Below are 26,870 nucleotides of genomic sequence, written 5' to 3'. Positions count from 1 at the left end.
TTAAAATTGGTGTGCCTCGCCATCTCGAATAACTGGAAAATTAACATATCTGGCATCTACCAAGCTCCATAGATGCTGGATATCAGGGTTTTTTTCACTGTACCTGTCCAATGTTAAATGTCAAAATCGAATCGGCATTCACCACCTCTGCTAGCAGATCGTTCCACACTGTCACTGCCCTCTGGCTGAAGATGTTCTCCGCAATGTTGCCTCCAAATATTTCTCCTTTCACCCTTGACCCATGTCCTCGAGTTCTTGTCTCACCCAACCTCAGTGGAAAAAGCCTGCTTGCACTTGTGCCATAATTTCCATCAAATTTCCTTTTATTCTCCAATGCACTTGCGCCATAATTTCCATCAAATTTCCTTTTATTCTCCAATGCTCCCGGGAATAAAGTGCTAACCTATTCAGCCTTTCCATATGGCTCAGGTCCTCAAGTCCCAGCAACATCCTTGTAAATTTTTTCTGCACTCTCTCAATCTTGCTGATACCATTCCTGTCTTATCGGTGATCAAAACTGCACACAGTACTCCAAATTTGGTGTCATCTGTGTCATAGAATATTGAAATCTACAGCACAATTACAGGCTCTTTGGCCCCAATAATGTGCTGACCTATTGCTTGAACAGCTGCCAAGAATTTTCCCACTGCATAATCCTTCATTTTTCATGGTTCCAGTTCTTAACAGTCTGTTCCTCTCCTCTTGCATGAATCACAAGGGCTTTGACCAGGCCGTCTTCCAAACGGGCTTTCCAGCTTGTCCTCTTCCAGTCCCCAGCTACTTCTGCTGTCTGTATCTCTCTCTCTCTTTCGACCTCTCTCGACATAGTGGCTCTGACATGCTCTTTCATTTGTCGCCTTTTGTAAACAACAATCCATTGACCACTCTTCAAAGCTCTTGCAAAAGCTGTGGAGCTGATCTGTCTAGCATGGGACAGAGTTCCAGTATTTCAAATAAGATCTGTTTTCAAGTGTTTGTATGTGACCTACTCTAACAAATCTTTCCCAGTTTATTTCACAAAAACATATCTATATACTCTGTCACAAGTCTCTTGAAAGATCCTATTGTCCCCACTTCCATCACCGTTGCCGGCAACACATTCCATGTGTTCACCTCTCTCTGTGTAAGGAATTATCTCTAACATCCCCCCTGTACTTACTCCCAAGCACCTCAAAACTACACCCACTCATGTTAGCCTCTGGGCGTCCACATGATCAATGCCTCTCATCATCTCGTACACATCTATCAGGTCACCCCCTCACCCTCCATTGCTTCGAGGAGAAAAGACCAATTCCAATCCAGGGAGCATCCTTGTAAATCTCCTTTGGACCCTCTCTACAGTCTCCACACTGCAGTGAGGTGACCAGAACTAAACGCAATATTCCATGTGGGGTCTAACCAAGGTCTTGTATAGCTGCAACATCACCCTATAGCTCTTGAACCCAATCCCATAGCTGATGAAGATCAACATACCATATGCCTTCTTAACAACACTATCAATCTCACACATCTTTGAGTGTCCTATGGACAAGGATCCCAAGATCTCTGTTTGTCTACTCTGTTCAGAGACGTCCCATTGACATTGCATTCTGCCTAGATTTGACCTGCTGAAATGAACCACTTCTCACTTTTCTGGGTGAAACTCCATCCTCCACTTCTCAGCCCAGCTCTCAATATCCCTCTAGCAACCCTCCAGTGTATTCATAACACCACTCACTATCATGTCATCTGCAAACTTACGAACCCATCCTCCACAGATCAGCACGGGCTGGATATTCATTTGGTTGTGGACTGTTCCTGAATTATGCTAAAAATTATGCAATCAGAAGCAAACATGTTGATAAAGAAGCTGAACGTGGTTGGGGTTTGGCAGCCACCCTGAGGGGCTTCTGCAGAGATGTCTTGTGGCTGAGATGATTGACCTCCAGCCACCACAATCATCTTCCTCTGAGCTCGTCGTGGTTCCAGTTTTCCTCCCTATCTGCACCTCTTACCATTTGATGCACTTTTATCAAAGGTCAAGTTTATTATCTTCTGACTTCATGTACAACCAGATGAAATAGGGTCTCTTCAGACCACAGTGCACACACATACACAGCACATTCTGTAATAACAGTGCATGGCACGGTTACCGTAGGGGTGAGCGCAACACCATTTTTTGCGTAGCTCTATTAAAGCACCAGCAACCTCAAGTTAGAATTCCGCACTCTCTATAAGGCATTTGTAGGTTCTCCCAGTGTCTGCGAGGATTTCCTCCAGGTGCTCTTGTTCCCACTTGTTATCATACTGTATCTCTAAATTTAAAAAACAAATCAAATATATTGTTTAAAATAAATATGTATAATCATGTGGTAAATGTTGGAGCTCTCTAAAACTCGGGTTAGACCACACTTGTTCAGTTCTGGTTGCCTCATTACAGGAAGGATGTTGAAGCTATGGAGAGGAGGCAGAGGAGATTTACCAGGATGTTGCCTGGATTGGAGAACGTGTCTTATGAGGCAAGGTTAGCAGATTAAAAGGATTTTGAGAGACGTAGGCAGCCAGCACTTATTCCCTGGGGCGAGAATAGCAAATGCCAGAGGACATCTGTACAAAGTGAGGAGAGGAAACCTTTTTTTTTAATGTATATACCCACAGTGTAGTGGGTACCTGGAAATCATTGCCGGGGGTGGTGGTGGATCCCTGTACGATAGGGATATTCAAAAGACTCTAAAGGCAGGCACATGAATTCAAGAAAAAGAGAAGGTTCTGCGTGTGATTTGGGGAAGGTTTAGTTTGTTGAGTAGGTTTATATAGGTCGGCACAACATCGTGGGCTGAAGGGCCTGTACTGTGCTGTTAAGTTCTATAAATATTTTGGAACAATTTACTTGGTTTCATTTATGAGAGATCCAAGGTTGCAGGACATCATCCATCAATCTCACAGCCTGCGGGAAGAAACTAGTTCTCAGTCCTGATTTTAAAGCTCCTGTACCTCTTTCCTGATGGTAATAGGTGAAAGATCCTGTCTGATGGATGATAGGGATCCTCAATAAATCTCTGAGCTCTAAGCAATGCTCCCAGTGAATGTCATCAGTAGAGGAAATAGAGACCCCCCCAGTGATCTTTTTGGTTGTTTTAATGACCCTCTCTATTGACTTCCCGTCCATGGCTACTGTACCATGCAAAAATTTGCTTTTCTATTTATTCATCTCTTCGAGCTGAAAATCCTGAATTAAGATCTTTAGAAGTGCTCTCTTACAAAGAGGAGGCACATTTAACATGTGTATGGAATGGTTCCTCTAGCCGTACCAGCTTGGAAAGATATCCTGCTCTTCAATGTGAAGAATGTGGAATGGTTCCTGGAGCTGAATCACCTTGGAGAGAGCCCACTCTTCAATATGAAATAGCTTCTCGGCTCTATCACCTTGGCGAGACTCCGTTCTTGAGCATGAAGAGTCTGGGTTGGCCCTTCCAGCCATACAAGGTCAACCTCTGCTCAGTCCCACAAGGTCAACCTCTGCTCAGTCCCACAAGGTGAACATCTGCTCAATCCCACAAGGTCAACCTCTGCTCAGTCCCACAAGGTCAACCTCTGCTCAGTCCCACAAGGTCAACCTCTGCTCAGTCCCACAAGGTCAACCTCTGCTCAGTCCCACAAGGTCAACCTCTGCTCAGTCCCACAAGGTCAACCTCTGCTCAGTCCCACAAGGTCAACCTCTGCTCAGTCCCACAAGGTCAACCTCTGCTCAGTCCCACAAGGTCAACCTCTGCTCAGTCCCACAAGGTCAACCTCTGCTCTGCTCAGTCCCACAAGGTCAACCTCTGCTCTGCTCAGTCCCACAAGGTCAACCTCTGCTCAGTCCCACAAGGTCAACCTCTGCTCAGTCCCACAAGGTCAACCTCTGCTCAGTCCCACAAGGTCAACCTCTGCTCTGCTCAGTCCCACAAGGTCAACCTCTGCTCTGCTCAGTCCCACAAGGTCAACCTCTGCTCTGCTCAGTCCCACAAGGTCAACCTCTGCTCTTCTCAGTCCCACAAGGTCAACCTCTGCTCTGCTCAGTCCCACAAGGTCAACCTCTGCTCTGCTCAGTCCCACAAGGTCAACCTCTGCTCTGCTCAGTCCCACAAGGTCAACCTCTGCTCAGTCCCACAAGGTCAACCTCTGCTCAGTCCCACAAGGTCAACCTCTGCTCAGTCCCACAAGGTCAACCTCTGCTCAGTCCCACAAGGTCAACCTCTGCTCAGTCCCACAAGGTCAACCTCTGCTCAGTCCCACAAGGTCAACCTCTGCTCAGTCCCACAAGGTCAACCTCTGCTCAGTCCCACAAGGTCAACCTCTGCTCAGTCCCACAAGGTCAACCTCTGCTCAGTCCCACAAGGTCAACCTCTGCTCAGTCCCACAAGGTCAACCTCTGCTCAGTCCCACAAGGTCAACCTCTGCTCAGTCCCACAAGGTCAACCTCTGCTCAGTCCCACAAGGTCAACCTCTGCTCAGTCCCACAAGGTCAACCTCTGCTCAGTCCCACAAGGTCAACCTCTGCTCAGTCCCACAAGGTCAACCTCTGCTCAGTCCCACAAGGTCAACCTCTGCTCAGTCCCACAAGGTCAACCTCTGCTCAGTCCCACAAGGTCAACCTCTGCTCAGTCCCACAAGGTCAACCTCTGCTCAGTCCCACAAGGTCAACCTCTGCTCAGTCCCACAAGGTCAACCTCTGCTCTGCTCAGTCCCACAAGGTCAACCTCTGCTCTGCTCAGTCCCACAAGGTCAACCTCTGCTCTGCTCAGTCCCACAAGGTCAACCTCTGCTCTGCTCAGTCCCACAAGGTCAACCTCTGCTCTGCTCAGTCCCACAAGGTCAACCTCTGCTCAGTCCCACAAGGTCAACCTCTGCTCAGTCCCACAAGGTCAACCTCTGCTCAGTCCCACAAGGTCAACCTCTGCTCAGTCCCACAAGGTCAACCTCTGCTCAGTCCCACAAGGTCAACCTCTGCTCAGTCCCACAAGGTCAACCTCTGCTCAGTCCCACAAGGTCAACCTCTGCTCAGTCCCACAAGGTCAACCTCTGCTCAGTCCCACAAGGTCAACCTCTGCTCAGTCCCACAAGGTCAACCTCTGCTCAGTCCCACAAGGTCAACCTCTGCTCAGTCCCACAAGGTCAACCTCTGCTCAGTCCCACAAGGTCAACCTCTGCTCAGTCCCACAAGGTCAACCTCTGCTCAGTCCCACAAGGTCAACCTCTGCTCAGTCCCACAAGGTCAACCTCTGCTCAGTCCCACAGGAGGAGCAAGAATAAAAACGGTGTCACAAATCAGTGCAAGGTGTATGTCACCATTTGCACGAATGGGAGGTCCATTCAAGACAACTGGTGGAAAAATAAATGAAGCTCTACAATGGATTCTGTTGATATGGTGAACTGTTCTGCTCTGTTTGATGCGAGGAAGACGGAGCTACACTACAGACTCTTCAGCCACTGGCTGTATGAAAGCTCAATCCAGCTGTTCTGACTTCGTATGGCATTGCTTATCTTATTCTTTGATGAAGATTCTGCGGTGATTTGCAGAACTTCTCCACTGACACACAGTGCATACATTGAATTACACTGGACAATTTTTTTCCCCCAAAAGGTTTGCTTCCTAAAAATGGGGATCAAAATAGATAACCTCAAACTGAACACAGATAATTTCAGATTTGCTGTATCATGTAGGAAATTGGAGAAACATTAACTTTTATTGAACTTAACATGTTTAATCGCATAATGACGCCAACACATTGCATTACTTCAACTGACCGAAAATGTTTTGCCACTGATTTTCGTTTGTACTCAGCATCTGATAACTTACGTGTCGGTGACCAACAATAGTCGGCCGGCATCGACGGATTCCAGTTGCCCTGATACTGCTCTTCCACAGTCGCAATGTCCTGGTGAAACCTTTCACCTTGTTCATCACTGACGGCACCAAGATCAGCCGGGAAGACGTCCAAGTGCGAATGCAGAAAATGAATTTTCATTGACGTTGCTCTTCAAAGTTTTATAGGCTTGACGTAGACTTAAAATAGGTTACCTCTAAAATATGGTACATGATGGGTGATTTTCATGAGAGGCACCCCAAAATCCATAAAATACACCCACAAGTGTTCAGGAAGCAAAGTCAAAGTTGTGCTGAACTAAAACACCAAAGTCTGCAGACGCCGTGGTTGAAGTAAAAACACAAAGCTGGAGAAACTCGGCAGCAAAGGTAGAAATACATAACTGATGTTTCGGGCCTGAGTTATTAGCACAGAGGAAGAGATGATGCAGCTCAGTGAGGCAGGGCTGGGCCTCCTCTGCACTGGGACTCCTCACACCTCCATTAGAATATCCCTTTGCTTTTCCCCCCTCATGCTCTTATCTCGTTCCATTTATAACCGAGATGAGGAGGGATTTCTTTTGGCCTGACTGGCGGTGAGAGGAGCCCTCCCAGTTAGTTCCTTCCTGTACAACTGGAACATCACCCACCGCAAATGTTGTCCTCGTGGTGACTACGGTGGAGTGGAGACAGTCGCCCACCTCTTTTCTGAATGGATTTTCGCTAAGAGTGTGCGGAGAAGGATCACAAGATAAAGGGACAGAAGTAGCCCATTCGTCCCATTGAGTCTGGTCCGCAAATCCACCCTGAGCTAAACTGTCTTTACTTCTAGCTCCAATTTCCTGCCTTTTCCCCATATGCCTTTAGACCTGTCAATTTTCCCCTTTAAACACCCCCAATGATCAGGCCTCCCCATTTGTATGTGGCAACGAATTCCACAAATCCATGACCCTCTGGCTAAAGAATCTTTCTCCTCATCTCTGTCTTAAATGGGTACCTTCTAATTCTAAGACTGTGCCCCCTTGTCCTGAATTCACCCACCAAGGGAAACATCCTATTCACATCTACATCTACTCTGTCCATTTGATCTCTTCTCATGCTTCTATATTTCACAAGTATAGTCCAAGAGCCTCTAAAGGTCCTTGTCACGGTTTACCCCCAGCAGCAGCATGACAGAGGGCTCTCTCTATCAAACTGTTATTGGGGATGCAAGCAGAGTCGGGCATCCAGAACTGTTGAAAGACCATCAGCTTGGTGAAAGACACACTTTTGTCTGCCTGAAACCTGTCGGTCTTTCAGCACATGGAGATGTCGGTGAGGGAACGCTGTTGACTGGCATGTTCCAGGCTGCAGGAGGGCATGCTGAGGGACTCACTGAGGCTTGGTGCAACCAACACGAAGGTGGTGTGGGGAAGGACCATGTTATTGGGAATTGAGGGGCTGAGATCAAGGGGAAGTCCCTCAAACAACAGAGGGGGGAGAAGCAACAAGGTGACACGGTGGTGTAAATGGAATCTAATATGATACAGTGACGGGAATGTCACTGAAAGTAAGGAGGGATCAAACTCTGAATAGTTTTCCTTTATTGTGAATAAAATCTATTTTTGGGGGGGGGAGAAAGATTTCTTTAGCCAGAGAGCAGTGAACCTCTGGAATTTGCAACCATGGAGGGCTGTGGAGACCAGGTCATTGGGTGTATTTAAGGCAGAGATTTTTAGGTATCTGAATAGTCAGGGTATCAGAGGTTATGGGGTGTGGGGCTGAGTGAGAGAATGGATCATGATGGAATGGCGGATCCAACTCGACGGGCTGAATGCCCGCCTTCTGTTCCTCTATCTTATGTATTCTGCTTGGAGGTCAGTGACTAGTAGAGTTCCACAGAGATCTTTTCTGGGACCCCTGTGCTTTGTGATTTTTATAAATGACTTGGATGAGGAAGTGGAGGGGTACATCAAATATGTTTGCAGATGACAGGAAGGTTGGAGGTGTTGTGGATCAGAGTTGGGCGGTCAAGCGGCTGCAGTGCGCTAGGTATGTTAGTGGCACACTGCCCGGCGAGGGGTGCGCTGAGTTCTGAGATGTCGTGAGGTCAAAGGGTAACCTTCAGCTCTGTCCCCTTGTACTTTGCAGAGACTTTATGGATCCCACCATGGACAGCACCAAACACATTTTAAACTACCTGATGCCGATTCTGGAGCAGGTGAAGCCGGTACTCCACGCCTTCATGCAGAGGTAAGGCTTTCATTGTAATCACAGCTCCTTCAGTGTTTTGAGCTGGTCCTCCATGAATGGCTGGGTTATCCTCACCAGAATCTCCAATGTCTGTGCAGGTGGTCTGGACAGACACTGTTTTGTCGGGTTGTACGTACACGTGAAGAATCAGATGACAATAAACTTGAACTTTAGCCCTGCAGGGAGTGCCAGCCTAGATTTTATGACTGGTATCTATCTGAGTTCAGCTTCTGGCTGGAGAAGTGTCAAGGGACAGCGAATCTGGAGCAAAAAAATCCAGGGGAACTCAGCGGGCCGAGAGAAAGAGAGCGAGTCTCGACTAAGGGTTCCAGTCCAAGTGTCGACCTTTCTTTTACTCCCATCGGTGCTGTTTGACCTGCTGAGTTCCTCCAGCTTTTTCAGATTCCCGTGTCTCTGGTAGGCTCTAGCCCACCTTTTTGAGCTTTGACTGCAGTTATACTGTGACTGTCTTTACGTGAGAATATAATTATGTGAAACACGGTGAGACGCTGTGATTGTAGTCCAAGCAAAGAAATATTGGAGGAGCTCAGCTGGTCTTGCCGTGTCCCTAGGAGGTAAAGGTATATTACCGATGTTTCAGGCCTGAGCCCTTCTTCAGGGTATTAGTGAAAAAAAGACAAGCGTCTGATTTAAAGGCTGGGGGAAGTATAGGAAGCAGAGGAGCCCAGACCTAACAACCAGAAGGTGTTAATTGGATAGGATAAGAGGAAAGGTGAGAATTGATTTTGCCTCTGTGAAAGGAAATAGAGAGACGGAGCAGAAAGGAGACAGAGGGATGAATATGGGGGTGGTTTCAATGGAAACCGGAGAAGTCAAGATTAACGCCATCCGGTTGAGGGGTGCCCAGGTGGAAGATGAGGTGTTGTTCCTCCAGTCTGGCAGAGCACGAGACCATGGACAGACATGTTGGCAAGGGAATGGGAAGGGGAATAGAAATGGGTGGCCACTGGGAGATCCACGCTATTGTGGTGGATAGAGGCGAGGTGCTCAATGAAGTGATCTCCCAGTCTGTCCGATGTAGAGGAGATCCCAGCAGGAGCACCGGATGCAATAGACAACTCCTGCCGATTCACAATCAGAATGTAAGTTCACTTGAAAGAACAGTTTGGGGGCCTGAATGGCGCTGTGGGCGCAAGTGGAGCATCTCCTGTGGTCACAGGGGTAGGTCGCCAAGGGAACGGTTGGTGGGGAGGGAGGAGTGGACAAAGAGAGGAGAGGGGAATATGTGTCTAGTGGTGGGATCACGTATAGGTGGTGGAAATGGCGGAGGAGGATGTGTTGGATTCAGACGCTGGTGGGGATGATGGGGGAATCCTGTCCTTGTTGCACATAGGGGCGGAGGGGGCCAAGGCAGATGTGCAGGAAATGCAGGTGAGGGCCAAGTTTATGGTGATAGAGGGAAAGCCACAATGCTTGAAGAAGGTGGACATCTGGCAAAACTTGTCCTCACCCTTAATAATTTCTCCTTTGACTCATCACACTTTCTCCAAGTCAAAGGGGTAACCATAAGATCCGGCATGGAAGACCTCGATCTGGGAGCAGATGAGACGGAGGATTTGAGAGAAAGGAATGGGATCCTTGCAGAGGACAGAGTCATGAGGTGTAGTCAAGGTAGCTGTGGGAATTGGTGGGTTTGTAGAAGATGCCCATTAAGAGTTTGTCTCCCGAGTTCAAGATGGAGAGATTGGGAAAAGGGAGAGTGTTGCTAGTGATGGACCAAGTGAATTTGAGGTCAAGGAGGAAGTTGGCAGTTAAGTGGATGAAGTCAACGAGCTCTTCATGGTGCATTGAGCAGCACCAAAATAGTCATTGATGTAGTGGATGAAGAGTAAAGGGGCCTTGCCCTTGTAGGCTTGTAGCATGGATTGCTCCACGTAGCCAACAAAAAGGCAAGCGTAGCTGGGACCCATGCGGGTACCTTTAACCTGGAGAAAGTGGGATGAGTCAAAGGGGAAATTAGTGAAGGGGCGGACAAGTTCTGCCAGCCAGAGTAGGGTGGTGGTTGGTTCTATTGTCCAGAATGAAATGAAGGGCTTTAAGGCCTTCAGTATGGGGAGGTGTATAGGGATTGGATATCCATGGTAAACATGAGGCAATCGAGTTCAGGGAACTGGATTTGTTGAAGTGATAGAGGGTGTCTGAAGTGTCCCAGATGAAGGCGGGAGGGACTGGATCGGGGAGGAACAAAACTGTGTAACACTGTGACTATCTTTAGGTGAGAATATACATGGACTCAGTTGCAGTTCCCTTTGAGGTTGTTTGGCCTGCTGGTATCCATTCTCCAGGGCGATTGATAAATGGAAATAACAGAGGCAGATGTGAAATCAAAAGAATGAATTCTGATTCCACTCGATCAGATGGAGATGTACAACTTGGGTAACTCGCTGTTGACCTCTGGTGTGGAAACCCAGAACTGCACCTTAACCCATTAATTGGTTTATTTTTCATGATTCCTTTATTGTCATGTCATAGTACAGAACGTGTAATATTACAGGGAATTGCCTTCTGCCACCTGACAGAGTTACCATTAGTGTCGCTTCAGAGACACCGAGTGTCCATGGATTTTCCTCCAATGCTCCCCCGTCTCTGCGGCCATACTGACTCCTGTTCGATCCATTGGCAACCCGATCTTTTGGCAGAAAAATATATTCCATAGAGCATCCATTCTCAACTGGGGCCACAGCACATTTAAGGGGGGGGGGGGCACAGATAGAAATCATAAAATATTTGTTAGATTTTTTGTGTAGTCATTTGGAGAGAAATACGGTAGAAACCAACTGAACTTGACCCCTTTACGGGGAAGGTCCTAAGGTGGCCATGGCCAAAATAAATGTTGAGAATGGCTGTTATAGAAGTGAAAATGTGTCAAAAAAAGGAAATTACCAAGGCAAAGGATGAATTCTCAGACTGTCATTAAATGTTTGGGCCAAGAGGTACCATTGAATGCACAGACAATGCTGAACAGTGGAGTTGAGGATGTAAATTCTTTAGCATGGGGTCAGAGATCTCCAAGCATTCTAGAACCATAGAACATTACAGCACAGAAAAAGGCCCTTTCAGCCCCTCTAGTCTGTGCCAAACCATTTTTTTGCCTAGATCCACTGACTTGTACCCAGCCCATATCCCTCCATTCCCCTCCCATCCATGTACCTGCCCAAATTTTTCTTAAACGTTAAAATTGAGCTGCATTCACCACTGGCAGCTTGTACCACACCCCATCACTCTCTGTGAAGACATTCCTCCTCATGTTCCTCCTAAACTTTTCCCCTTTCACTCTTAACCCCATGTCCTCTAGTTTGTATTTCATCTACCCTCAATGGAAAAAAAAACAACCTACATTTACCCTGTCTGTCCATCCCCCTCATAATTTTAAATATCTCTATCAAATCTCCCCTCATTCTTCTACTTTCCAGGGAATAAAGTCCTCACCTGTTTAACCTTCCCCTGTAACTCAGTTCCTGAAGCACTGTGGAAAATATGCTGACTGGTTACATCACAGCCTGCTTTGGAAACTCGAGTACCCAGGATTGCAGAAAGCTGCAGAAAGTAGCATATCCAGCTCAGTCAGTCACAGGCTCTGACCTCCTGTCCACGGAAGGCATCCGCATTAAGTGCTGCCACGAGAAGGCAGCCAACATCACTGTGCTGCAACCTCTTCTCATTGCTCCCCTCAGAAGGTTAGGACCATCACCTCTAAGGTTCAAGAAGGGCTTCTTTCCATCAGCTATCAGCCTCTTGAACCTCCCTGTACTCCCCTAATTGTACACAACATTGGAACCACTGCACTATTTAAACATTACGTTCTTTTGCACGGTGCAGCAGGGAATCAAGTCAAGTTTATTGTCATCTGATTGTGCAAATACCACCTGACCAAACTGTGTTTTCTGGTCCTTGGTGCAAAGCATGCAGACACACAACCAGACATAACACACACAGACAAACAATACAGATGCAGAACAAGTATTTATTTGTCTATCCTGTTTGCATCTTGATATATTGTGGTAGTTTAATTTGTACTGATGTATCTTGCAAATCTATAAGATCATAAGAGCAGAAATAGGCTATTCAGCCCATCGAGTCTACCCCACCATTCATTCATGATCCATTTTCTCCACTCAGCCCCACTATCCGGCTTTCTCCCCATAACCTTTGATGCCCTGGCTAATCAAGAACCTATCAGTCTCTGCCTTAAATGCACCCAATGACCTGGCCTCCACGACTGCCTGTGGCAAAAAATTCCACAGATTCGCCACCCTCTGGCTAAAGAAATTCCTCCATATCTCTGTACTAAGTGGACACCCTTCAATCCTGAAGATGTTCCCTCTTGTTATAGACTCTCCAACCATTGAAAACCATTTTTTTACATCTACCGTGTGATTGCAATTAAGAAGTCCGGTATGTTTGTACAAAGGACTTCTGTTGTATATGCCAAGCCATGATTCAAGGTCGGTGAAGCTATGTCTGCCGTTTTTGGGGCCAACAGAGCAAACAAGATTGTGAATGATGCAAAGGTTGGAGATGTTGTGGAGAATGGAGAATGTCTTGGGTTACAATAGGATATAGACAGGATTCAGAGTTGGGTGGATTTTGGAATGTCAAACTTGAAGGCAGAATTTTTAACAGTGTGGACAAGCAAAGATCTTTGGGTCCAGATCTGTAGATCCCTCAAGACTGCCACACAAGTTGATAGGGTGGTTAAGAAAGTGTACAGTGTGTTGGCCTTTATTAGTTGGGATCAAGTTCAAGAGCCATGAGGTAACGTCTCAGCTTCATAAATCTCTGGTGAGACCACACTTGGAATATTGTGTTCAGTTCTGATTGCCTCATTACAGGAAAGATGTGGAAGCTCTGGAGAGGGTGCAGAAGAGATTTACCAGGATGTTGCGTGAATTGGAGAATGTGTCTTATGAAGCAAGGTTGTTAGAGTTAGGGCTCCTGTTTTTGGAGCAAAGAAGGATGAGAGGTGACTTAATAGAGGTTTCAGTTTTTTTAAAATCTTAAACATACAGCACAGTAACAGCCCCTTCTGGCCTACGAGCCCATGTCTCCCAATAACACCCAATTAACCTACAACCATGTACATTTTGAAGGGTGGGACGAAACTGGAGCCCCAGGGAAAACCCGTGCAGACACAGGGAAAACGTACTGTCAGGATTATATTTTATGTTATATAAATATGTCTTGAAAAGGGATAGATTGTGGTGGGGAGGGTTTAGTGTAGATCACTTCACAAACAGACATTATCATTACACAAAAGACATCTCATTTAAAATGCAAGATCTTTGCTGAAAGACAGACTTCATGTCCACAGTGACTTTACAGAAACTTTGAAGAAGGCCTGTGGAGACTTCACAAGTAGGTGTTAATTGGACTGATGCTGTGGAGTAAATTGACTAATGTCTTTAAAACAACAGATGCCCAGGCAGAAACAGGATTCTGTCTGGTTGCAGTTTGCTGTTCTAGGAGGGATCATGTGGTTTTGCAAACAGAGAGAGAGAGAGAAAAGACCAAACAGGATTTCTCTTTTAGAGAGAGTGAGAACTGAGTTATGCAGTGTCTTTTGGAGGGTGCCACAAGGCAAGCTGGCAGGCTTGTTGAAAACCCCATTTTGAAGATGGGTTGTAAGTTCTGAGTTCAGACTGTTGAAAAACCCTTGTAGTCCTTACAAGAAGAAATGTCTGGCTAGAACGTTTCTCCTGAAATCAGGGAAATGACGAACTCTGTGGTGACCTGGAAGAAGAGGTGATCATTTGGAAAACCCATGATGGGGCGAGTTTCTTCGGCAAGACACTGAAGTGGCTGATCGGAGGGAATCAATTTGTGTCCAACAAGCAAAAATCTCTCTTTGAAGCAAATGCAAAACTTCTTGACCAGTAACCATTTTCCTTTCAGCATGAGAAGAGGTTGCAGCCTTTGTGATGTTGGCTGCCTTCTCGAGCTTGGTGAAATTTCATAAATATTAAATTCTGTGCACAATATAAGAATTGCCTGATACCAGTGAACTTGGAGGACTGTGAATCGGGGGGAGTCACGTGATGGAGTAGTGGCCGGACGGTGAACTCCAGCCCTCTCCAGAAAAGTCGGAAAAAACAAAGGAAAACACAAAGGCACAGAAATAAAAGTTAAAGAAAAGTGAGTATAAAGGTGGAAAGAAGATGGCGACAAAAAAAGAAAAATCGAAATCAACGGTAAGAAGAGAGGAAGAGAAGACAACGGAGGAAGAAGGAGAAGGCCTTACCTGTTCGAAGAGGCCCGCGGTGGAGAGAGAAACCCGCTCCCTCAGGTCGGTAGAAAGTGGACTACAAAAATGGCTCGTTGAGCCGAGTAAAAGTGCGCAACCGCGCATGCGCGACTCCTCACGCATGCGCGGTGCGCATGAAAAAAAAACACACCGACGGGAGGGGTGATCAGCTGGGGAGTCGATCTCCACAGCCGGCAACGACAGCTGCAGAACACCTGCAGCAAGAGGAGAACACAGAAGACAACGAAAACAAGAAAGAAGAGAAGAAAAGGGCAACAAAGAAACAACAGATGGCCAACCCAGAGGAAGAAGAGGAGGAAGAGTACAGTGAAATAGAAGAAGAAGGGAAAGGCAAGATAAAGGAGGTACTTTCTCTTATTAAAAGATACATGGAGTCATTTAAAGAATGGCAAACACAGGAATTTAGTGATTTAAGAAGAATAAACAACACAGAAGAGAAAATGAATAAAATAGATATGACCTTAACAGAAATGGGAAAGAAAATGGACAAGATGGAAGAGCGGGAAACAGCAGTAGAAATGGAGGTAGAGGACTTAAAAAAGAAATTAGAGGAATCTAATAAAAAAGTTATAGAGACACAAGAACTGTTAGCTCAGAAAATAGATATAATGGAAAATTATAACAGAAGAAATAACATAAAGATAGTGGGCCTTAAGGAAGATGAAGAAGGCAAGAATATGAGAGAGTTTATAAAAGATTGGATCCCAAGGATCCTAGGATGTCCAGAACTACAGCAAGAAATGGAAATAGAAAGGGCACATAGAGCATTGGCCTTTAAACCACAACCACAACAAAAACCAAGATCTATTTTAGTAAAATTCCTAAGATATACTACAAGAGAAAAGGTACTGGAGAAGACAATGGAAAAAGTAAGAGAGGGCAACAAGCCACTGGAGTACAAAGGGCAAAAAATCTTCATTTATCCAGATATAAGTTTTGAACTCCTAAAGAAGAGAAAGGAGTTCAATACAGCAAAGGCGATTTTATGGAAGAAAGGGTATAAATTTATACTAAAGCATCCAGCAGTATTGAAAATATTTATTCCAGGACAACAAAACAGACTATTCTCGGATCCAGAAGAAGCATGAAAATTTGCAGAACAATTACAAAATAGACTGAGGGATGAAGACGTGTAATGAGAGTAAAAATGACCACGATTTATATGTATGTGGGTAAAGAGGTATAAGTGTGTAGATGTATAATGTGCATACGTGAATGTATCCGTATTTAGAGGAAAATATAGATAGTATAGACAAGAATTAATAAGGGAAGGAAAAGGAATAGAGGGAATAAGGAGGGAATTAAAAGAGTGACCTTTGTTACATATGAAAAGTGAACTCTTTTCTGGGGGGGCTGGGTGGGGAGGAGTTACGGTCACTGCAAAATCAGCTGACGCTTGCGAGTGAATTCGCAAACCCAAATGGAGAGGGGAGATGTGGTTGTCCGACAAGGGATAAAGGGCAACTCAGGAGGGGAAGGGGAGATTGGGGCAAAGGAGTTTTAAATAGGAGAATAAGGAAAATGTTTGATGTTTTAGGAATGTTGTCTTATAAAGGGTTTAAAATAAGAAAACAGAAATGGAAAAGGAGGAAAGGTAATGATGGAAAAACGGAAAGGGAAGATAAACAAAGTATAAAATGGCTACGTTGAACTATATGACTTTAAATATTAATGGAATACATAACCAAATTAAAAGGAAGAAACTACTAAATTTACTGAAAAAAGAAAAAAATGATATAAGCATTTGTGCAAGAAACACACTTAACTGAATTGGAACACAAGAAATTAAAGAGAGATTGGGTAGGACATGTAACAGCAGCATCGTATAATTCAAAAGCAAGAGGAGTGGCTATATTAATTAGTAAAAATGTGCCATTTAAAATAGAAGAGGAAATAATAGATCCAGCAGGGAGATATGTAATGATAAAATGTCAGATATATTCGGAGTTTTGGAATCTACTCAATGTATATTCACCTAACGAAGAAGATCAAAAGTTTATGCAAGATATCTTTTTGAAGGTAGCAGATACGCAAGGGAACATATTAATAGGAGGGGATTTCAACCTGAATTTGGATTCAAATATGGACAAAACTGGGAAAAAAATTAACAGAAAGAACAAAGTAACCAAATTTATAATTAAATCGATGGAAGAAATGCAACTTTTGGATATATGGAGGAAACAACACCCAAAGGAAAAGGAATATTCATATTACTCGGCTAGACATAAAACATACTCAAGAATAGACCTATTTTTGTTATCAGCTAGTATGCAGGATAGAGTAAGAAAAACAGAATATAAAGCTATAATACTATCGGACCATTCCCCCTTAATATTGACAGTAAAGCTAGAGGACATCCCTCCAAGAATATATAGATGGAGATTAAACCCCATGTTACTTAAAAGGCAGGATTTTAGAGAATTTATTGAAAAACAAATAAAAATGTATTTTGAAATAAATATGGAATCAGTGGAAGATAAGTTTATACTATGGGATGCAATGAAAGCGTTCATTAGAGGGCAAATAATAAGTTATGTAACCAAGATGAAGAAGGACTATAATCAGGAAACAGAGCAGTTGGAAAGGGAAATAGTAAATATAGAAAAAGAATTAGCAATGAAGGAAGATACAACTAAAAGAAGAGAATTGGCGGATAAAAAAATAAAATATGAAACACTACAAACATATAAGGTGGAGAAGAATATAATGAAGACAAAACAGAAATATTATGAACTAGGTGAAAAAACGCACAAAATCCTAGCATGGCAGCTTAAGACAGAACAAGCTAAGAAAATGGTATTGGCATCAAGAAAAAAAGACAAACAAATCACATATAATCCAAAAGAAATTAAGGAAAACTTTAGAGAATTCTATGAACAATTATACCAAACTGAAAACGAAGGGAAAGAAGGGAAAATAGATGAATTTCTGACTAAAATTGAACTACCAAAACTACAAATAGAGGAACAAAATAAATTAACAGAGCCATTTGGAATAGTAGAAATACAAGAGATAATAAAAAAATTACCAAATAATAAGACACCAGGAGAAGATAGAATTCTACAAAACATTTAAAGACTTATTAATTCTGCCCCTCCTGGATGTAATCAACCAGATTGATGAAACACAAAGCTTACCAGATTCATGTAAAACAGCAATAATTACAGTAATACTAAAGCAAGGGAAAGATCCACTCTCACCAGCGTCATATAGACCAATATCTTTACTAAACACAGATTATAAGAGGCATGTGAAACAAAGAACTATTCTGAACTTATACACACATTGCATACATGTGTGCCTAGAATTAGAAAGGGGTTGTTAGGTTATTAGTAATAAGTTAAAGTTTGATCCTGTTTTTATGTTTAAAGATAATTAAAAGCAACTTTTGTTTGTTACCATTTGTCATGGTAAATTTCTATTGTTGCTGGGTTTTGGGGTCCTCTGGGCTTGTAACAAATTGGGGGTTCGTCTTTTTGGATTGAAATATTTACAGTTTTGGGATTTTAAACTTTTGAGTTTTAGTGATTTATTAGTTAGTTGGTTTTTCGAAGCTAATTTAAAGCTGGTGTGTGGGGAAAACAGCAGCAATGGATGTTAGTACATTTTTACACAACCATCACCTGCAGAGCTGCAGAGTAAGAAAAAGAGTAACTGATGGTTATTTCTAAGGCATTGAAGCTGAAGTTAAGCATTGGATGAGGAAAATACAAATACAGAGGATTATATTGAAATATATAAGCGAGGGAAAATTTGTTGAGCAAGACGGACCATTTTCTGGAGGATAGATCTGTTGAATTGCAATTGGAGAAATGGAGGGTGGAAGAAGAAAGAGAAACATGGAGGGTGATAGAAGAAAGAGAAACGCGAGTCTGAAACAAAAATGAGGTAGAAGAAACTGAAAAATGAAATACGAGTTAGACGTAGCTGAAAAATAGAGGGAGGATAATGAAAGACAGAAAAGATGACTTGGAAAAAATTGAGAAGGACAGGCGGTTTCAATTAGAGAATTTAAAAATTGAGATGGAGGGAGGTAAGAGAATTGAGGCTGTAACTCCTGTGGAGAGTTTTTTGGCCAGAAGAGAGGTAGATCTAGTTCCTCCTTTTGATGAGGGAGATAGAGATACATATTTTCAGCTCAAGATGGCCAAAAGAAAAATGGCCTCTTTTGCTCCAAAGTGTATTGAAGGGAAAAGCACAGATTGCATATTCTAGTTTGACCAAAGAACATGTGGGAAATTATGATCCTGTTAAACAAGCAGTATTGAAAGCTTGTGTTGGTTCCAGAAGCATATAGACAAAAGTTTAGGAGTTTGGTGAAAACACTGAACCAATCTTGTATGGATTTTGCTCTTGGAGAATCTATATCTTTTGACCATTGATGCACCTTAAAAGGAATAAATAATGATTAAGTGAATTGATATTAATTAAGGAAATTAAAAGGTATATTCACAATGAGATTAAATTATACCTGTATGCGAAAGACGTGGGGATGTGGCAACAAACGGCTAGGTTAGCAGATGAATATGCCCTGATTCACAAAAGCAAATTTCAGTCTAGTAAGCCTTTTCAGATGTTTAATATGGAGCAGATTAGTAAGCTTGTTCAGAAAGTTAATCTAGAGCAGACTAGTAAGTCTGAAATTAAGGCTGGGAAAAATATTAAGAAAAAAGATGGAGGTAAGGTGGAAAAGGACAGACATTTGGATTTATATATCATTTTTGTAAGAAACCTGGTCATGATCTTGTGAATTGTTTAGTGTTGAAAAAGAGATGAGAAAAGGAGGTTTTACCAGAAGCCTGTATTCAAACAGTTGAATTTAAGGAGAACATATGTTCCATATCTGGTAAAGGTGTTATGGATGGATTCAAAGCTTTTGTGTCAGAGGGCTTGGTTTCAGTAAAGGAGGGAAATTCCCTGGTTCCATTTAAAATTCTTAGAGATACTAGAGCTGCCCAGTCACTGTTGTTGGAAAATGTTTTAACTCTTGATCTAAAGACTGACACAGGGGAGATGACTTTGATTAAAGGTGTTGGAGGGGAGGTGGAGTCACTATCGGTTCACAAAATAGTGTTGAATTCAGAATTAAAGGACCAGCTGTAGTCGGAGTAATTTCAAAGTTACCTATGCAGGGAGTTTAATTTTTAATAGGGAATGATTTGGCGGGGGATAGAGTTGGGTCAGTTTTGAGATTAACAAATAAGCCTGGTAAGGATGAGGTTGAAGAAGATTGTGAAATATATCCTGCATGTGCTGTAACAAGGTCTTTGTCTAAGAAAATGATGAGAGTTGTGGAAGATCCAGTTGATAGAGACTTGCCCAGTGCTTCTGAAGTTGTCCAGAAGGAGGAGGTTAAATGTGAGAGTCTGGATTTGTCTTTGTCAAGGAAAGAGTTAATTGAGCAGCAAAAGACAGATTCTAATTCTGTGGACTTAAGGGAGAAAGCTGTGAATGAGGAGGAGATTAAGGAAATGGCCTATGGATATTACTTGAGGGTTGAATTGTTAGAGGAAATGGAGACCTCTTGATGTTCCTGCAAATCAAAAGTGGGCAGTGATTCAGGTGGTTTTATTCCTAGAATTTACTGGAATGAAATTTTAAATCTAGCCCACAGTATACCTTTGGGTGGTCATCTTGGTGTAAAGAAAGCCATGAATAAGATTTTGAGACAATTTTTCTGGCCGGGTTTGAGAAAGGATGTTGTAAATAGGGGCCAGACATGTCACTTTTGTCAGGTTGTGGGGAAACCTAACCAGGGTCTTCCAGTAGTTCCATTTCAACCTATTCCTATTGTTGGGGGTCTTTCACTTGGGTTATTGTGGATTGTGTGGGTCCCCTGCCTAAAACTAAATCTGGGAATCAGTGCTTATTAACAATTATGTGTACAGTGTTGAGATTTCCAGAGGCTATACCATTGAGGAATATTAAAGCAAAGTAAAGGCTTTGGAAAAATTTTTTCACAGTTTTTGGATTACCTAAAGAGATCCAGAGTGATCAAGGATCTAACTTCATATCTGGGTTGTTTCAGCAGTTGATTTATAAGTTGGGAATTAAATAGATCACTTCATCTGCGTAACTTCCTTAAACTCTGGAAACTTTGGAAAGATTTAATTCTACTCTTAAAAATATGATGAGGATTTATGGTCTGGAGAATGGGAAAGGTTGGGATGAAGGTATTCATTTACTGTTATTTGCAGCAAATGAGGCTGTGCAGGATTCATTAGGTTTCAGTCCTTTTGAAATTGTGTTTGGACATCAGGTTAGTGGACCTTTAATGTTGATCAAAGAACAGTGGGTTAACGAGGATGTGCAGTTGGATTAAGTTTCTAAATTAAAGATGGGTTACAAAAAGTGTGAACTTTGGCTCAAGAGAATTTAGAAATGGCTCAGGGTAAAATGAAGCGATTATTTGACAGGAAAACTCGTGAGGAATTTTAAGACAGCAAGTAAAGTGTTAATTTTGTTCCCAACCCATGACAATCCTCTGAGAATGAAATTTTCTGGACCATACAAAAAGATCAAAACTGAATGATGTTAATTATGCGAAAAACACTTCAGATCATTGGAATAAAACTCAGGTTTGTCACATAAGTATGTTGAAATCTTATTATGAGGATAATGCTAGTGGAGAACAGTCTGTATCAGAGGTGTTAGTTGTTGACAGGGTTGAGGAAGTTATGGTTCATAAGATTATGGAAACAGAATCTTGTGAGGGTAACCTTAAAGAAACCATGGTTCCTGTGCGCATGTCTAACTCAGAAATTTTGGAAAATCTGAAGGAAAAGTTAGGCCATCTTAAATCAATTGAAGCAGTTACTTTTGAAATATACAAGTTTGTTTCCTGATGTGCCAAAAAGGACATCAGTGATTTATCAGGATATAGTAGAAGCAAACCCCAGAAAACAACACCCATATAGAATAAACATTCAGAAGAATAAAATAATGGATCAGGAGGTGGAATATAGATTGAGAAATGATATAGGAGTTCACCTTGTATTCTGGTACCAAAACCAGATGGAACTGTTAGGTTCTGTACAGATTACAGGAAGGTTAATTCAGTAACTAAAACATGCTTATCCTATTCCTAGAATTTCTGATTGTATTGATTAAAATTGGGAAAGCTGAATTTCTTATTAAAGTGGATTTGTTGAAGGGTTACTGGTGTGTGCCTCTAACAGAGAGAGGAAGGATTATTTCTGCATTTGTGACACTATCTGGTATATACGAATACAATGTGTAACTTTTGCCATGAAAAATGCCGCTGCTTTTTACTTGAAGAGCGCTGGGCGCCTGCAATGCATTGCTGAGGGTGGTGGTGGAAGCTGGTACAATATGGTTATTCAAAAGATTCGCAGACAAACACAAGGATGTAAGAATAATGGAAGGCTATGGGTGTGGGGGAGGGAAAAAGTAGATTGTTGATGGGTAGATTTACATATGTCAGCTGAAGGGCCTGTATTGGTGCTGAAATGTTCTGAGACCATGAAGAGATTCCGATAGGAGAAATCCGAAAGAGAGTTGTTGGGCACCTTGGAAAGCACAGAGGCAGTCAGGTTACCGGGACCAAAGGAGATTTACCCCAGAATGGTACCAGAAACAAGGGAGGAGGTTGGCAAGAGGAGTAAAACATGAAAGTCTGCAGACGTAACACTGGAGAAACTCAGCAGGTCAAACAGCATTCTTTATGTAGCAGAGATAAAGATTCATAACCAATCTTTCAGGCTTGAGCCCTTCATCAAGGTATGGACAAAATGGTGGGGAGGAAAAGGGGGAGGACTATGGTCCCATAGGCAGGAGGTAATAGTTGGATAAGGGAGGGAGGGTACACCAGCAAGCACTGGGATGGTTGAAGCCCTGATGTGGGTTTTTGCATCTTTGTCAGCCTCAGGTGAGGTACCAGAAGATGGAAAGATGGCCAACGTTGCTCCTTTATTTATGGAAGCCCACAGGGATGAACCAGGTCACTCCAGATCGGGGGTGGGGCCTGATGTCAGTGGTTGAGAAATTGTTGGAGAAAATTCCAAGGCACAGGATTTGCTTACGATGGAACGTCAGGGAGTGAAGGATACCCTGGCAGAGTTTGTTGAGGAGGCTGATGAACTCAGGGTAGTGGATCCCAGTGCAGTGTCTTGAGGTTGAAATGTTGATCGACCCTTTGCCTCTACAGTTGCTGCCTGAGTTCCTCCAGCAGATTGCTTTTAGCCCCAGACTCCAGCATCTGCAGTCTCCAGGGTAGGAGATGTTGTAAACATTGGGCAAGTGAAATGCAAATTCAAGTTTATTTATTGCCTGATTGTACAAGTACCACCCGATGTTCCGGTCCTCAGTGTAAAACATTGCAAGCATACATGTAGACATAACATGCATACAGACAAAGGATATGTATGCTCAGTACGTAGAAACATTACAAATATTAATGTAAATAAAAATTATTGTTTAATATATAATAGTCTCTCGGGGGGTGAGTGTGAGCCGTTCCTTTGGTCATTCACCACTCTCACTGCCCGTGGGAAGAAGCTGTTCCTCAGCCTGGTAGTGCTGGTCTGATCCTCGTGGATCTCTTCCCCGACGGGAGCAGCTGAAAGATGCTGTATACGGGGTGGAAGGGGTCCTCCATGATTTTGTGCGCTGGTAAATCACGTCAATGGAGGGAGGGAGACTCCATTGATCCTCTCTGCCACTCTTATGGTCCTGTGGATTGACCTCTGATCCGATGCACCACAGCAACCGTACCACACTGTGACGCACCCAGCCAGGACGCTCACGATAGAGCTCCTGTAGAAGATTGACATAATGGTGGCTGGTAGCCTTGCCTGCTTCACTCTTCTCAGGAAGTGCAGTTGCTGTCGTGCCTCCCTGACGGTTGTTGTAGCACCAGCAACTGGGATTCGAATCCTATGCTGTCTAAGGAGTTTTTGTGTCTTTCCTGTGCCCCCGGGAGCTCCTGTTTCCTCCCAGCATTCAAAGTGTATTAGGGTTGCACATGCAGTTGGGTGGTTATGGGCTCTGGGCTGATGAGGCCTGTTACCATGCTGTATGTTTAATTTAATGCAATACTTGTGAAAGGAAGAAAGAAAATTGAGAGAGAAAAAAATGTGCTCAGGAGTTGGTTTGGAAAGAAAGGATGGTGTGACAGAATATATAGAAATATTTTTGGGAGATAAATTGGGAAAAGTAGAGTAGGTTACATAGATACACACACACACACACACTTTAAAAGAGATCTTACTTGAAATACTGAAAAATTCATCTCCAGGGTGACTTTGCATAAGTTGTGAAGAGTGCCTATAGAGACTTCACAAATAGGTGTTAATTGAATTGACTTGTGGATTGAATAGACTATTGTCTTTCACGGCAACAGCAAGAGGCATACTGTCTCATGATATCTTTTTCCAAGGCTTTTGACGAGTGCTCAGAGAGGTCACTGATGGGTTCCTGTTTACCTAAAAACAACAGATGAACCAGAAGACTGACTTTTGTTTGCTGGAGAAGGTCAGGTGTTTTTGCAAGCAATCTGTGTGTGTCTCAGAGGGAGAGGGAGACTGAACAGTGTCAGCCAGGAGAAGGTTGTTGGAACTGAAACAGAAGCTCCAGAGTGGAGGTCGGCCTACTCTTGTGTGTCATGCAAGAGGAGAAAATGAGTGGTCTAGTGTTTCTCTTGGAATAAGGGGAACAGAAAGGAACCTGAAAGAAAGAGGTTATCATCTGGAGAACCCTGATGGGGCAAGTTCCATCAGCAAGACATTGAGGGGACTAATGGTGGTACCTCAGTTGTAGAAATCCTGGAACAACAAATCTCTCTCTCTGGAAACCTACGAGAACCTTCCTGAGCGGTAAACATTTACCTTTCGAGCGCCAAAGCCTGGTGAACTTTATCCATGTTAAATTCTGTGCTCAGTATAAGAATTGTCTGCAACCAGAGAACTTGGAAGAATGAGAAGTGAGATTGGACTGTGAACCAAAGAACTTTCTTAAATTTACACATATATTACATATACATGTGCTTAGAATTAGAAGGGGGTTAAGTTGGGTTAAGTAAGTTAAAAATAGAGATAAGTTAAAGTTTGATTCTGTTTTCATGTTTAAAGATAATTAAAAGCAATTTTTGTTTAAGTAAACATTTGTCGTGGTGAATGTCTATTGCTGTTGGATTTTGGGGTCCTTTGGGCTCGTAACAATGGGATCCTGGAGGTGGTGTTATGTAAAGTGGAAAACTCATTGTTCATGCCTTTAGGTTTAAGACTGTCCAGGAGGAATATAATTGATGCGCTGTTCCTCAAGTTTATGTTTAGCTTCACCTGGTTGTCACTGTAGGAATGGTTCAGGGAGTTAAATGGGTTGGCTACAGGAATCTCCTTTAGATTCATCATGGCTGATTTAATATCCTCTTCAACCCATTCTCCTGCCTCTCCCCATAATCCTTGATTCCTTGATTTGGGCGGCGAAGTTGGTGTAACGGTTAGCAGAATGCCTTTACAACGCCAGCAATTGGGACCGTCTGCAAAGAGTAGTTCACGGACAAGTTGCTGTTGTGTCTTGGTGTGAGCTTGCAGGCAACTTGTCCGTGAACTACTCTTTGCAGACGATGCTGCTTTAGTTGCCCATTCAGAGCCAGCTCTTCAGTGCTTGATGTCCTGTTTTGCGGAAACTGCCAAAATGTTTGGCCTGGAAGTCTTCCTTTATGAGCCCAGATTTCGTCACCACTCCTTGTCAACTTCAGCTAGTACTTAGGCAAAATTGTTTATAGGAACTATGAGTTTCACGACAAAAACTTCTGATTTTATTTTTCTTAAAACTATTGCTTTGTAGCAGCAACGTGGTTTCTATAAACCACCTTACAAAATCGAAAGTGCAAGAAAAAGTCAAAGTGAGGCAGTGTCTGTGGTTCATTGATCTTTCAGGAATCTGATGGCGGAGGGGAAGAACCTGTCCTTTAGTCGCTGAGTGCTCGTCTCCAGGCTCCTGTACCTTTTTCCCGATGGTAGCAGAGTGAAGAGGGCATGGCCTTGGATGGTGGGGGGTCCTTGAGGATAGAGGCTGCTTTCCTGAGACACCTCTTGTAGATGTCCTCGATGGATTGAAGTCTGGTGCCCGTGATGTCGCAGGCTGAGTTAACACCCCTCTGGAGTTTTTTCTTGTCCTGAGTGTTGGCACCTCCATCCCAGACAGTGATACACCCAGCCAGAATGCTCTCCAATGCTGTAGAAATTTGCAAGGGTCTTTGGTGATGTACTGAATCTTCTCAAACACCTCACAAAGTATAACTGCCAGCGAGTCTTCGTGATTGCATCAACATGGAGGCTTCAGGACAAATCCTCAGAGATGTTGACAGCCAGGAATTTGACGTTCCTTACCTTCTCCACTGATGACTCCTCGATGAGGACTGGTTCATGTTCATCTGAAGTCCACAATCATCTCCTTGGTTTTGCCAACATTGAGTACAAGGTTGGTGTTGGTGAATGGGAAATGTATGGATGAGTGCATGATGACGTGTATGGACAGGTTGGGGTGAAGGGATTGTTTCTGTGCTGTATGACTGACTCTTGGGGCTTTGGCAGCTGAAGTTACAAAATTAGTGATGTAGAGTGACCATTAGGACATGTGGAGGAGAGCAGAGCATTAGATTGATAGTAGATTACAGAGGTAGTAAAGTTTTAAATTGTTGATTCAGTTTCCTCCCTATTGAATCATAATTGCACAGCATGGAAACAGACCCCTTGGCCCAACTAATCAATGCTGCGCAAGGTACCTACCTCCACTAAACCCTTCAGCATGTGTTTGGCTCATATCTCTGGACCATTAATGTAGGCTGAAAATAGCTGAGGGCTCAGCAATAATCCCTTTGGGTTTCATGGATGATTAGGAATAGTCAACATGGCTTTGGGATCAGTGTAGGTCATGTTTAATCAATCTTGTAGAACTTTTAAAGAAGGTTACCAGGAAAGTTGATGAAGGGAAGAACATGGATGTTGCCTATATGGACTTTAGTAAGGCCTTTGACAAGGTCCCATATGGGAGGTTAGTCAGGAAGGTTCAAAAGCTTAATAATCAGGATGAGATAGTAAATTGGATGAAATGTTGGTTTTGTGGCAGAGGTGATAGAGTGGTAGTAGATGATTGGCTCTCTGACTGGGAGGCCTGTGACTAGTGGTATGTCTCAAGGACCAGAGCTCAACCATGTCTGCCTGTCCCGCATTGGACTTGTCAGCCACAAACGAGCCTGCAGCTGACGTGGACATTACCCCTCCATAAATCTTCGTCCGCGAAGCCAAGCCAAAGAAAAAAAAGAATTGGGACCAGGATTCTAATCCTGAGCTGTCTGTAAGGAGTTTGTACGTTCTCTGCATGGGTTTCCCCCGGGGGCTCTGGTTTCCTCCCACTGTTTGAAATGTACCAGGAATTGTAGGTTAATTGGGTGGAAAATTGGGCAGGCACAGGCTCATAGACTGAATTGGTCTGTTACTGTGCTGTATGTCTAAATTTTAAAGCATTTAAAATCCTAATCAAGAACATATCTACCTCCATCTT

At 43.3% G+C, this 26,870-nt stretch overlaps 1 protein-coding gene across 3 annotated transcripts in view; it reads left to right on the top strand.

The window, feature by feature from the left end:
• The window catches only part of LOC138751985 (TBC1 domain family member 20), an 88,654-nt gene that overhangs the window by 22,488 nt on the left and 39,296 nt on the right, over positions 1-26,870 (top strand). For all 3 annotated transcript variants that reach the window (XM_069915108.1, XM_069915107.1, XM_069915109.1), the window contains one exon: positions 7,958-8,059. In XM_069915108.1, the coding sequence (XP_069771209.1) occupies positions 7,958-8,059 (102 nt within the window). The remainder of the gene's footprint in view (positions 1-7,957; positions 8,060-26,870) is intronic.

Source organism: Narcine bancroftii, chromosome 1, assembly GCF_036971445.1.
Source record: "Narcine bancroftii isolate sNarBan1 chromosome 1, sNarBan1.hap1, whole genome shotgun sequence".
In the NCBI taxonomy this organism is placed as follows: domain Eukaryota; kingdom Metazoa; phylum Chordata; class Chondrichthyes; order Torpediniformes; family Narcinidae; genus Narcine; species Narcine bancroftii.
Note: the sequence above shows the minus strand (reverse complement) of the source record. Positions and strands in the feature narration are given on the sequence as shown.